The sequence below is a fragment of the Meles meles genome, chromosome 3 (assembly GCF_922984935.1).
Source record: "Meles meles chromosome 3, mMelMel3.1 paternal haplotype, whole genome shotgun sequence".
Classification (NCBI taxonomy): Eukaryota; Metazoa; Chordata; class Mammalia; order Carnivora; family Mustelidae; genus Meles; species Meles meles.
The window spans coordinates 64241005-64254487 of record NC_060068.1 but is presented as its reverse complement, the minus strand read 5'-3'; the positions used below and the strand labels follow the sequence as shown (position 1 = coordinate 64254487).

The following is a 13483-nucleotide window of genomic DNA, read 5'->3' as shown; positions in this document are numbered from 1 at the left end:
CCTTCCTGAACCCCAGGCCTCAGTCCCATCACTGACTCCCATATTTTGAATACACAGCACACTTACCCGTCTCCGTGGCTATGGCAGTATCCACCTCCAGCCTGCACCCCGCCTAGCCTTGCCACCACCACCACCATCTCCCTGTGCCCAAATCCTAACCACACTCCAGTACAAGGCAGAAGCCCTGGGGGGGGGGGGACACCCCTGAATTGCCAACACCAAACCTACCACTTACCTACATCTACATCCACAGTGTCTCCTTCCATTTGCAATGGAAGAGGAACCCTTCTTCAGGCTGAGGCTACCACTTCCCCTGGACTCTGGGGCACATTCGACCCATGCCCTGAGGTACCTCACCCCTTCATTTATCCCTCTGTTCTCCTTAAACCGCTCCCTCCTCATAGGCTCCTACTGATCAACCCACTCAGGTGAGACCCATTAAAAACCAAAAAGCTTCCAAAGATCCCTCCCATCCCAACAGGGTTCCTTCCTACTCTCCTGCTACCACTTTTCTTTTATCCCCTAAAGAGCCAAACTGCTTGGCTTCTTTCCCTGTCTGGGGCTCCTCTTTCTCACAACCCTCAGCCCACGGCATTCTGGCTTCAATCTCATCACTCCGGATTCCATTGCTTTGGAAAATATTTTGACACCTCTTATATCCCAGATAACACATGCCTGGCACTGGGAGTGGAGAGGAGAAATCAGACCTGAGCTCTCTGAGCCAGAAGTTCAAACTGATCATTAAATTCAGCATAAAAATATATTTTATTTGGAATATAGCTTAATTTTTTTTTCATATAATTTGCCAAAAATTCAAGAACCTGAGATTTCACATGAAAATCCAGGTTTCTGGCTTGTTTTAAAGAATCCAGAAATTCTGGCAACAATGCTTCTTTCACTATATGATGATAACCCGCTGAAGCTGACAAGCAGCCACCCTTCAATGGGACAGGAGCTCTCTGGTTCACCATGGACCCCACCAAACCCTCTCTGCTCATTTTCTTTTCTCTGATGGTCCCTGTGTGCAGTGAAGTTTGAATCCCTGTTCTAGATCGGTGCTATCCACTAAAAATAAAAATGTGAGCCACAAACATGTTTTTAAATATTCTGGTAGTCTTTTTTTTGTTAGAAAATGGAAAGGAACAGGTAAAAATTAACTTTAATAATATATTCCATTTAATCCAACAAATCCAAAATATTATTTCGATGTACAAGCACCATAAAAAATTAATGAGCTCTTTTACCTTCTTTTCTCTGTGCCAAGCCTTCACAATCCAGTGTGCATCTAACACTCATAGCACATCTCAGTTCGAATTTGCCACATTTCCAGCGTTCAAGAGCCAAGTGTGGCTAGTGGCTCCATCTGAGACAGCAGACTCCAGGTGCTTAATGATTCACTATGAAAATCATCTTGCAAGCAGAGAGAGGGAGAGAGAATTTTAACGGGAAAGAAGAAAGCAGGCAGGACTGAGGAAAAGGGTGATGACATTAAAGAGCAGGCATGGTGAGGACTTCAAGTTAGGAGGGGAAAAAAAAGCAGGATCACAGAGACAATGAACAGTACTCCCCAAAAAGATCAGCTGTGGTCTAGCAGTCCAGGTATAAAGTCACCCTTTATAGGCAAATGCAATTAACTGACAATGCAGATTTTCTGGAGGGAGGCTTCAGTCTTTCATAAATAGGCTTAGCATTAAACATGTGGTCACTGTAAAAAGCAATTGACCAAAAGTCTGACCCAGAGTTCACACACTTGGCATTCAAGGGGCAACAGAGTGGACCAGGCTAGTGAGGACAGGATTCTTGGTCCAGGCTGGGATTTTAATCTAGTTCAAGGGGATGGGTTTGAGGAGAAGTGGCAGTGATGCAGGCAGGAAATTCTCTTGAGCTGAGATCCAAGCAGAGATATGACTTAGAAATCATAAGTGAGTGAGACTAGGTCAGCAAAGTGTTGGAAATCCAGATGTGGGCGTGCAGCATCAGAGGTCAGGAAAAGAGATGGGGTGCCAAAAAGGATACCCATAGTCAAAGACTGGCACCTAGAAATGCATCCCTGAGCCACAGACCTTAGAAGCAGAAATCACTCCTCCATCCTCCACATGAATACAATATGGTGGCCAGTTAGTAGGTGTCCTGTCCTCTCCTCACACCCGCAGACATGAACAAGAATTAAAGTACAGGCTGAGAAAAGCCAAGCCACCAGCTAGGGGGAGAGGAGAAGATCATTTGATCTGCCAGACTTAAAAGGACTTGGAAACAAGAAGGGAGGAACATCATTATATAACTAAAAGTGCTTTTGAAACTTTTCCAGAGAATTCTGAATAGCTCTGGCCCATCCATTCATCCCTTCATTCACTCAGCAACCACTTACTGAGTAGTCTTTCCTCTCCAGTGCTGATTAGACAGGTCAATTGTACTGAGGCTTGCCAAATTCTACTCTAGCAGTGCAGGTGAAGGGAGCTCAGGCTGAAGCAAAATAGGGTGAGCTCACTGAATAAAACCTGTGGGATTAGGAGGACATATTGATCCCAACACATCCAGAGGTCCATTTGTCTATCATGTGTTGTAATGCTTCCTAAAAGGATGAGAAATCAGGCTGGTATAAAATATCTCAAGAGACTTCACAGGAATATTGTTCTGTCAAGAAGGCAGCATACAGGACTTTGAAATCTCATTACATGGAAAATACAGGGTTTTTTGCATTGCTTGCATTCAGATTAATGTTAAATACAAATATTTGGAGACATGAGGAAAATTGTGGCCTGCTATTCTGCTGGAAAAAAAAAAAAATTCTCCTGTAAGAAACTGGTCCACATTGGAGGGGGAAACCATTTGCCTAAAATCTTCAGTTTTTGAGGGACAGTAATGACTTTCCATAAAGTGCTTTTATAAAATTTTATAAATTGCTTTTATAAAAAGCAATGTAAGTTGGAAGAAATGGTTGACAGTGACAAAGAAGGCAAAATGGCACATAAAATTAATCTTTCAGGGGAAAAAACGTATGATTGGCGACAGTTCCAACAAGTCAAAAATCACCAATTAAAAAGAGTAGAGATTATTTGACAACAGAAAAAAATGACACGAGGAAGGATGCCTCGCACCTTTCAATAATTAACTTTATAGAAAGAAAGGTTGCCTTAAGTAGATATGCTTTATACCATAATTTTAAGAAAAACAAGTTTATCTAAAGCAAGTTCTAGCACAATATTCACTTCATTCACATTAAAGAAACAAACAAAAAAACCAGTATTCAAACAATAACCCTCAGTTACCAAGAGAAGGTTTTATTTAGGACCCTTGGTTTATTAAGGCAAGAAAATGTATCATGTTTAGCTAAGTTTTCCAGGGGAAAAGAAAAAAAGAAGTCAAACCAAAAAGCTCCAGATTTCAAAAACATCATTTCTGTTTTTCTAAAACATACAACTATGACACTGCAAATAGCTATGAATTAACAGAAAAAATACATGATCCTAACTTTGGAATATGCGGACTTCGTCAATGCTTACAATATTATCTAGACCGACTATTTACTCTTTGTCAATCTAGAGTTAACAAACATTTTGACAACCATCATGAGCCAAGAAACCCCACTCCATATTTCCGAGTTAGAAAAGATATATTATTAACCTTTAATTGTGAAATCATCCCTTATTTCCAAATGATGGGGCAAAAGAGAAAAAACGGAGAGTGTCCTATTGTCTTTATGAATCTATCAATCTTATTTTGTCGCTCTAAGTATTTATTTCACTTTTCCAGAATAATGTGCACACACTTGCCAAAAGTAATATAAGATTTTTTTTTCGTTACTCTGTGAAATTGTGATGTCGCCAGGACCACTTTGGTTAATCTGAGGCTACTTTTTGCCACCCAAGCAAGTAAAATAATTTACATCTTAAATAAAAAGGATGAGCAAAGTTCCCTGTTCATTTTTTTTCCAGCCACCCACATACTTGTAATGGTGGCAGTGGCAAAATTTAATATACTGTTATACTATCATATACTAGCCATTGCTAGGGTTTATTTAGCTCCCATAATATTTACTTGATAACATTTCCATACATACAAGATCCATAGCTGTACTCAAATCTTCCAGATATACAGTATAGAACATAAAAGTCATAGGAAAAATAATTCCACTCCAAAGTAAACCTGTCACTGTTTACTCTCTTCCTCTGCAATAAGCTGATGATCGCAGTATTTTTTAGAATGCTATCACACATCAAAACTTCATGCCCTGTTCCAAAATGTCCTAACATCTCAACCTTCCTCTCTCACTTTAAAAAAGCTTTGAAAAAGTTATTAACATTGCCTGTAGGGCTTGTTTTTGAGAGTATTCGTGTTTTGGTGATTTTAAGTCATTCACGTTAGGAATTACATTTCCTTAAATCTGTGTCTTCCCCAAGATTAAGTTATGTTCTTTGGAGTAATATTAAAGACACCCAGAAAATAGCAAAAATTAACCCACATCACATTTTTAACTCATTTTTGAGAACATGAGCTTTCTCTACAAGGTCAAATAATTAATGAACCAAGTGGCACTTCATGTATAGACTTCATCTTACAAAATATATTTCTACTTTTTGTTGGAGCTTACATATGTATTTTAGGAATTTTATCCCAATGAATGAATATTCCTCTTACTATGTTTTGTAATATTTCTATCAAACCCTGAATAATGTAGCCACTTTTTTTACAAAAATTTCTTTGCTTCTCTATGGAAGCAATTTTAACAACATGAATTTAAAAGAAAAAAACAATAAAAGTTTAACATTCATAGACTTCACACTTTTGTTAAGACTCTAAAAAAATGGGACATATTCATTCTTCACTCTTAATCTTAAAATACTGGCTTCCTGATTCCAGCAAAACATAATTTTAGTAACTCATCAAGACAGAATACATAAAATTGGCATATTTTTGATAGGCACACAAATTGAGAAAGCATCTTTCCCAACTGTGTTGCAGAAAATGAAATGCATCTGGTATGACAATATGGCCAGCACGTGAACTAGAATCAGTGGGAAGAAATGTTGGGTTTTTTTTTTTTTTTCCTTTTTCTCAAAGCAGAACATTTTGAGTAATGTACTTGCCCCAACAACAAGGCATTATTAAGTCTGTTCAAGCGTCTTCCAGAGGTGTATTGGGCTGAGGACCACAGAGTAGCAAGAAGGGACTGGCAGGGGCCTGGGAAGCAGCATGGTTAGTTCAGTGTTAGTCACTGTAGGTCGGTGATTTCCAAATCTCCTTCCCCCAGCAGTTCAACCTGATGTCCTTGTTTCTTTTTTTCTCTTTCTTTTTTTTTTTTTTTTTTTTAATTTTCTTGCTTTTGCTTAACACCTCCACCCAGAGTCAGAGTTTATGCACATATGTTGTTGTGGCCTCATGCTGAGCTGGAGGGGGGAAGTGGAGAGGTAGGGAGGTGTTGGAGAAGAGGGCCAAAGCCAGGATCAAGCAGAGAAAAAGTGAGACATTTGTGTTATTTTTGCAATGCATTTTCTTTCTTGTTTGAAAGAAAGTTCTTTTTACCTAGGCAGGCCGTAGATGTATTTGATGCTCTTATTGTCTTTGCTTTCACGTGTACCTATCTGGCTTGGGGACCAACACAGCAATCTGCATCTGTTACACACTCCCTCCCCCATCCCAAGTATGTTCTGAGGCCAGGGGCTGGGAGAGCAAAGAAAGACAGCTGAGTGACACAGGATGCTTGCAAGGGTGCCACACAGCTCCAGCCTACTCCTGGACGTCTCAGGGAGCCCTCTTCTACTTCCCGCTTCCACCCACTTTCCTCCTCTTCCCAATCACAAGGTGAGACAGCTGGGCTCCTGGAGTTGGGCAGAGGAGCCATGAGAGGACCAAGGAATCTTGCTTCTGCACTGGCGAGAGAGTGCTGCTGAAAGCCCAGTTTGTGACTCCTAACAGAAGGCTGTCCAGTTCTCAAGGAACGGATTCCTAGAGCAGCAGATGCACGGGACCTGCAATGCTGCCTCTTCCCAGGGCTGTGTGTGGCCTCAAACAAGTGCCTTGGGGCTACTGTGCTGTCTACACCCTACCTTTCACCTATTCTTTGAAAGGTATTTTAGCTTTGTTATTCCTCTTATGTCTTCATTGAAATTCTGGTTCCTCATAAGGAAAAGCTTCTTTAGAACGCTAGATGGTATGATTAATAATGTCACTCATAAATGTGATGTCATAGTTAGGAAATAATGTATCACAGAGAAAAGAACAAAGCAGTAGAGCTAATACATCATGGAACTGATTCTAGGGAGGGGGGAAACCCCCCAGAATGTATGTAAACTTGGAAGCATTAATCATAGGACTGAAGTCATCTCAGAAACAGAACAAGCTCTAAAAGTTGTCAAAAGCAGTTATGGTAACATAAAAAGACTCCTGAGAATTTTAGTACAAAACCTCTGTCATTTACTAACCATGTGACCCTAGAAAGGTTACTTAATGTCTTTAAGCATCAGTTTCCTAATCCATAAAATGGCAACAAGAACTTCTGTCCTGTAGGGCTGCAGGACAGATTTGAATGATCAAATCCAGCAAGGTTGTAAAGCATATGATGAGGGCACCTATAATGTTAGTCTAGTATGCTCTCCAAAAATAGGCTGAGGTCTTTGGTATACAAAATTCATAATTACATGGTAGTATTTCTTAAAGATTGAGTGTCAGAAAACTTTCTGGTAATAACTAACATAAAGATTAATTCAGAATTTTCTGCGTTTGCTTTGAGAATCTTGGTCCAATAAACTGCAAACTATTTTGGGGGTAAATAAAATATCAACCTTCACAATAATTCAATCATTTGTTGTTGTATTATTCTTGATCATAGAAGTTAATAAAAAATGTAAACAGTACTCCAACTCTAAAGTCCTTATACCTTAGGTTTATGTACACATCCAAAAGTAAATTCTATTAAAATCTGTAGCATTCATCTACACTGAATTTAAAACACCCTTTTAAAACCACTTTTTACTTTACTTTTGAAACCAGAAACAGGACTTCTACTCAATTATCTTTCAAGATAAAAGAAAACATAGAGTTATCCTGACTCTTCCTCAGTGTTATCTGTACCTACTCTTCTGAGAAAGAACTTTTTCTAGAACATCAGGAGTCCTCTAGAACATCAGTAACATCAGGTTACCCACCTGTATTCTGGCTTGTTTTCTGAAACTGTACTAATTAGCTAATAAACTATAAAAATTTTCAATTGATAGCCCATCCACTCCTGAACTTTGCTGTTCAAAATATGGCCTTATGGTTTTGTAGGTCAACTTTTAATCTAACTAAAAATTAACGTTTAAATTAAAGATTAATTAATCAGAGTCAAATAATGAGAATTTACATAAGCTAAGCTGTATTGGAGAAAAAGAGTTCTTTAGGTCACTGATAGACTAGAACTTTCAAAATGCTTGCTAGCATTAGCACAACTTGTAAGTATTAACAAAAGGAAGGCATCTCTCCAAAACCGAGGAGTAAGATCAGCTGCTCAGTGGAACCCCCTTAAGAATCCTACAAGTTCATTTTTACTTGACTCTTGCCGGACCAAACTTAACTCTTGCCTGAATGCAGAGGCAACATGATGTACATCAAGAGCACAGTTAAAACGCAACCGCTTCCAATGGGGACTATTAAAACTTAGAAAAGGCCGTAGGAACGAGTCTAACTTGGCTGAGACGCTCACGCTGTCCACTAGTTGGGCAGCGATCTACTTGCAGCCGGACTTTGAAGGGAGTGTGAGAAAACAAGCAGACTTCTGCCTTAAGCGTTTCTCCAATAAACGGCCTCACGTTTGCCAATGATTCACCTCTCCGCTTCACAGTTCCTTCCCGAAAGCCATTGATTTCCAATGACGCCCCCTCCGCCCCCTCATACATGGCTGCACTTTTTTAAGTTGTTCAATTTGTTTTTCTTTAGAGAAGGTGAGACTTAGCTCTTCTAGGAGACCTCCAAAAACAGTATTCAACTCATGTCTAACTTTATTCCTCTCCCATTTGGCTACTATAAATACTTCCATTTTCATTGGCAAAGCATAAAGCTACCCAAACAGCTTCTGGTTGTACGCGTTATTTCTACCAAAAGTAACTTCAGGGTGCAAGTCAGAGCTGTATCTTTACTGGATCGGACTGTTTGCTTTTCGCTATTTGATTTACTTGGTAGCACCTCCACTCCCCGGCGTGCACCGGGGTAGCGACAGCCCGAGGCCGGGGGCGTGTCCCGTGCACCTGGGCTCCCTCCGAGCCCACGGGTTGCTCACCTGGCTGCTGCCGAGCTCCTCGCCCTTCTCCGGGGTCCGCGGCTGCACCGGGCTCTGAGCTGGCTCTGCGGGAGGCGGCGGCGGTTCCAGCAGCTGCTCCAGGCAGGCAGTGCCCGGCAGGGATGAACTCTTTTGATGGCACAAGTGCGCCTCGGGGCCCCGACGCCGTGCACCCTCATCTCGGGCGCGGTCCCCCCTCGCGGGCGGCTGGGGCGAGGAGGACAGGGAGGATGAGGCGGAGGACGAAGAGGGAGCCGAGTCCGGGGAGCGTCCGCCAGGAGGCGTCCCTCCCGCTGCTCCGGGGGTCGTCGTCGGCCCCTTTCCCGCGGGGAGCAAATGCTCACGGATCCGGCGGCGCAGGGTGGACCCCTGCTCGGTTCTGCCGGCGCCGCCGGGCTCGAGAGGCTCCGGCGAGGAGCAGCACAGGTTGGGCTGGGAGGAGGAGAAGACGCGGTCCAGCACTTGCTTGCGCTTCTTGAGGCCGCTCCACCTGCTGCCCGCGCCACCCACGCCGGCCAGTGCGTCCCGCCTGCCCCTCGGGAGTGGCGAGGAGGGCGATGGGGTGTCCGCAGTGCGGCGCTCTGGGCCCCCTGCGCGCGCGCCCCCGCCGCCCTTACTCTTGCCCACCCCCAGCTGCAGGTTCTTCCAGAGCCGGGCCTGGAAAGAGGAGGACGCCGCCGCGGGCTCGGGCAACCCAGCCGCGGCTGCCCGGGGCTCCATCCTCCACCCACTGCTCCTCCTCTCCACTCCTCCTCCTCCTCCTCCACCTCCTCCTCCTTCTTCTTCTTCTCCTCCGCCCTCTCCGGCTGCACCTCCTCCCGGAGCCCCGCGGTGGCGGCGGCGGTGGCGGCGGGCGCAGCAGCAGAAGCCGGGAGTGCCCGGCGGCTTCAGGACAGCGCGGGGGAAAGCCGCCGCCGCCGCCGCCTCCAAGGCTCTTCGGCCGCCGGACTCCGGCGCTGCCTCTTCCTCCCGCACCTGCCGAGGTGGGCTGGCGCTGCCACCGAATCCTGGCCGCCGCGCCTGCAAAGTTTCTAGCTCCGAGCTCCGCAGCTCCAGTACTCTGGAGTCCCCCAGGCCGCGCCCTGGCTCCCTCTCCTCGCCGGCTTTGGGCAAGAGAAGCTACGAGCGCCCCGGAGCGTGCGCGTCCAGCTGCGCCAGGGGCCACACCCTGCGCCCTCAGGGCAGCACCTGTCAGCGGCGGGGGCGGCTGCCTCCCAACTGGGCGCGCGCGCGACTCACACAACAGGGCGGATCGGGCTGAAGACAAGCGCGACCAGCAGCCCCGCGGGAGCACCCCGGGACCATCCTCCAGCTCCGGGGTGGGAGGGTGAGCAGGCGAGAGCCGAGCAGAGATGAGTAGGGACCAGAGCCAGGTTGCTCCCTAGGATCTGGCCACAGCTCCCCACGTAGCTCTCTTTGGGCCGACGGCTGGACGCGCGCGCCGGCTCGTGTCTGGGTCCAATGAAGTGAGCCAGAGAGAACATTATGCGCCTTGGGCGGGTCCCGTGGGGCACACAGCGTCCACATCGAGAGAGGTGAACCTGACCGAATTCTGGGACTGGACAGGGCTGTTCCCGCCGCGTTGTGTCCCCTGGACCCGACAGGAGACTGATTTCTTCTGTCTTGACTTCATCCCACCCACCCTCCTTGCTATTTATCTGCGTGTAGTTCCTTTTGTGATCCAGGTCGAGAGATTTCCGGAGTCTGACGGTAAATGAGGCAGTCCTAAAGTTGCAGGGAGTTTACGGTGGACAAAGATGTGGAGGATGTCCACTGACTCTCACACCGTTCCAAATGCAGAGAATCTTGTTTGCTTTCAAGTGCATTTACTTCCTTTGCTTTGTTGCAAGGCAAATGGAAAAGGGTCTGTTTAACTCAGATCTTGCTTCTCCCTAAATCTATGGATCCAAGGGTTTTCTTAGTAGAGTGCTTCTTGAAAAGTAGGTGACACCATGTCCTTCCCTCCTCCACTGCCCTCCACACGATAAATGTGGAAAATTGAAAGAGTTCGCTGGGGGCACCATACTGATTCCATTCCCCTCCAGCTAGCAGTCTGCCCTTGAGGTCATACCATCCTGGCTTTTTAGTCTTTTTTTCTTTTCTTTTTACCTTTATAACAAATACTTTAATATTTATTGACCACTTACTATGTGCCAGAGTATGAGACTGTGAGGATGAAGCTTGGACAGGCAGATGGGGCCCCACCCTCACGGAGCCCAATCTTCCAGTCGGAGAGTCAAACAGTAAACAGAATTTTGAAAAGGAAAACTCCCATGGAGCAAATAAAACAGGGTACTATAACAGAGTGGCTACGGAGGTAGGGTTGCCAGATAAATTGCAGGACATCCAGTTAAGTTTAAATTGTAGACACTAAATAAACAAATTGCAGATACTTTTGAGTATAGGTTTGTCCAGGATATTATACATAACACACTAAAATACCACTTGTTGCTTATCTGATATTCAAGTTTAACTCAGTTTTGTATTTTTTATTTGCTAAATGTGACAACCCCAAACAAAGGTTGCTGTTTTTTCTTAAACCAAAAGTCTGTTGAGAAACTAAAATTTAAAGTGAGATTTTGTGAGGACAAAGAGATAGTCACTGAAAGACCTGATTACAGCATGCCAGGCAGAAGGAATAGCAGCAGGGACAAGGGCCCCTGGACGGGAAGCAGCTTAGTCAGGCATGTTCAAGGACACATGGAGACCAGGCCATATAGCATGGAGCAGGGTGGAAGGGTTGTTGAGCAATGGAGTGGAAAAAATGGACGGGGTCCTCGTTGGGGGGGGGGGGTCCCATAGACACAGTAAGAGTTTGAGGTTCCTGTAAGTGAAATGGGGAGCCATTAGAGAGTTTTTAAACATGAGAGTAACATGTGATTATCTATTACCTACCTGCCCCATAGAGCTGTTTTAAGAATTAAAAGAAGAAGGACAGGTCAGTGCCTGAGGCTTTTCCACACAAGATAATCCAGCTGAAAGTACGATGGCCACAGAAAATCATCTCAGTACAGAGCCAAAGTCATCGTCTAAGAAGAACTGCAATATACAGGTCTTTTTTTTTTTCTATAGCACAGGGACATTATTTGGTTACTTATATTTCTAAGACATGGTAAAAAAAAAAAGCATAGGGAAAATAAGAAACATAGAATTACTGTAAAGAAGTAAGAAGACTGACCACAACTTCTTACCAAACTCTTTATAAATATGTCAGTTTGTCATATTTCTATAACATGGATCTGTGGACCCATGGAGATAATGCTGTACAATTCAGCCTTATATTCATATGGTCTTTTAATGATGCATTTAATTGACTTGTAGTTTAATAGTTTCATTTCTCTCCTCCACCTAATTTTGCCTAGAAAAATACTAACTCTGAGATTTTGGGTTCTAGGTTCTATAATGCATCCCAAATAACACTTATCCATCAAGGTGAATTCATTTATACAACTTGAATACGCGTGTCTATGTAATTTGAGTATGTAACTTTTCCTAAATATCTAAAGTGGATTATAAAACGAGAGGCTGTCCTACAAGTTTTGCATTATATAAAGTTGTACATGGTATGTCCAATGTCTTATTATATTTAAGAGGAGATACTTAAAAAAACGACAACACAAGGGAAAAGGGAATGGTACAAATTGATCACTGAGAAGTGAAGAATCACTTCTGGCCTGACTGATCAAGGAAGATTTCTTGCTGGAGGCATCATCTGAGCTAAGATCTATTGCAGGCGACAGAGTATACCAAGAAGATAGATTGCCACCCACCAGGGAAAGCAAAATTCATGGCACATAGCATTCTTTTTGTCATAATTTACTAACTATCGTAAATATTGATAGAGCATCTGTTGCTTGGATTAATAGGAAATGATTAGATGCATCACACACTGATATACAAGAGGCTGGGAAGGGGATGGGTAAGGAAATAATTCAGCAAAAACCCAAAGGAAGTGAGGGAATGAACCAAGCAGTGAATTTGAAGGAAAATTTTTCCAGAAAGAGGGAACATTAAATGTGAAGAGGCTGAGGCAGGAACTTGCTCAGACTGAGATATGGCAAAGATGACAAAGTAGCCAGAACAGAGAAAGCAAGAGGAGAAGGCGAGGGGAAGAAATTGCAGAGATGGCTGAGGGCCAGGTCCTGTAGGATTCTGTAGGCCAGTGAGGACTTGGGATTTGTGTGGATGGGAAGCCACTAGAGGGCTTTGAGGAGAGTTTTCTTATCTAATTTGCATTTCCAAAGATTCACTCTGGTCTTTTGTTGACAATAGAGTGGAGAAAAGGAATGGGTGGATACAGTTTACTTTTTTTTTTTTTTAAAGATTTTATTTATTTATTTGACAGAAAGAGTACAAGCAGGGGGATGTGGCAGACTGAGGGAGAAGCAGGCTCCCGCTGAGTAGAGAGCCCAACATGGGGCTCAGTCCCAGGACGGGGATGATGACCTGAGCCAAAGGCAGACGCTTAACTGACTGAGCCAACAGGGACCCCAGAAACTAGAAAGGAGCTGTCACTCACTATAATACCTTGGGACGAGGGTGGCTTTGAGCTTTAGCTGAGGAGCCATAAGAGTGATTAAATTCTAGATACACCGTGTTTGGAGGATAGAAGCAACAGGACTAGCCATAGTCTAGATACGGAGTATTCAAGCATTGTACTAAATGCTTTGTACCATTTACTATCTGTAATTCTCACAGCAACCCTATTTTATAAATGCAGGAACCAAGTGTGAGGCATGTGACATGATCTTGCAAGGTCCCTCATTGAGTAGTTAGCAGATCCCAGGTCTAGGGATTCTGAAACCTTTTCAAATGGAAGCATAAATATAGAAGATAAAATAATTGAAAGAGGCTTCAAAAAGATGCCCAGATCCATGTCCTTGCCTTGGATGAGCAGCAAGACTGTCTTGGACAGAACCACCACTTCCACTTGATGAGATCAAGGACATAAATGCAAGCATAAAAACAATATTTGGGAGAGGAATTGAGTTAAAGGCCAACTGAATGGCACTTAGGGAGTCCTCTTGTCAGTGGAGTTCTGGCTGCTGTCCCAGGCAGCTCCCAGCCTGAAGCCAGATGTCTTCAAGCCCTCATTGCCTCTATGGGTCTCTAACATGGGGATAAGAATGTCTATTGGCCTGGCCCACCTCGCAAGGATCCAATGAAAATCTAATGTAGGCAGTGTTTGTGATGAGTAAAGCCTGTCTACAAGAGACACTTTATCATCAC

The 13483-nt window shown here is 44.1% G+C and overlaps 1 protein-coding gene across 4 annotated transcripts in view; it reads right to left on the bottom strand.

Moving 5' to 3' along the window:
• The window catches only part of MCTP1 (multiple C2 and transmembrane domain containing 1), a 535159-nt gene extending 526185 nt beyond the window's left edge, over window positions 1–8974 (bottom strand). For all 4 annotated transcript variants that reach the window (XM_046000381.1, XM_046000382.1, XM_046000383.1 and 1 more), the window contains exon 1: window positions 8255–8974. In XM_046000381.1, the coding sequence (XP_045856337.1) occupies window positions 8255–8974 (720 nt within the window). The remainder of the gene's footprint in view (window positions 1–8254) is intronic.
• Window positions 8975–13483: the final 4509 nt, after the last annotated feature.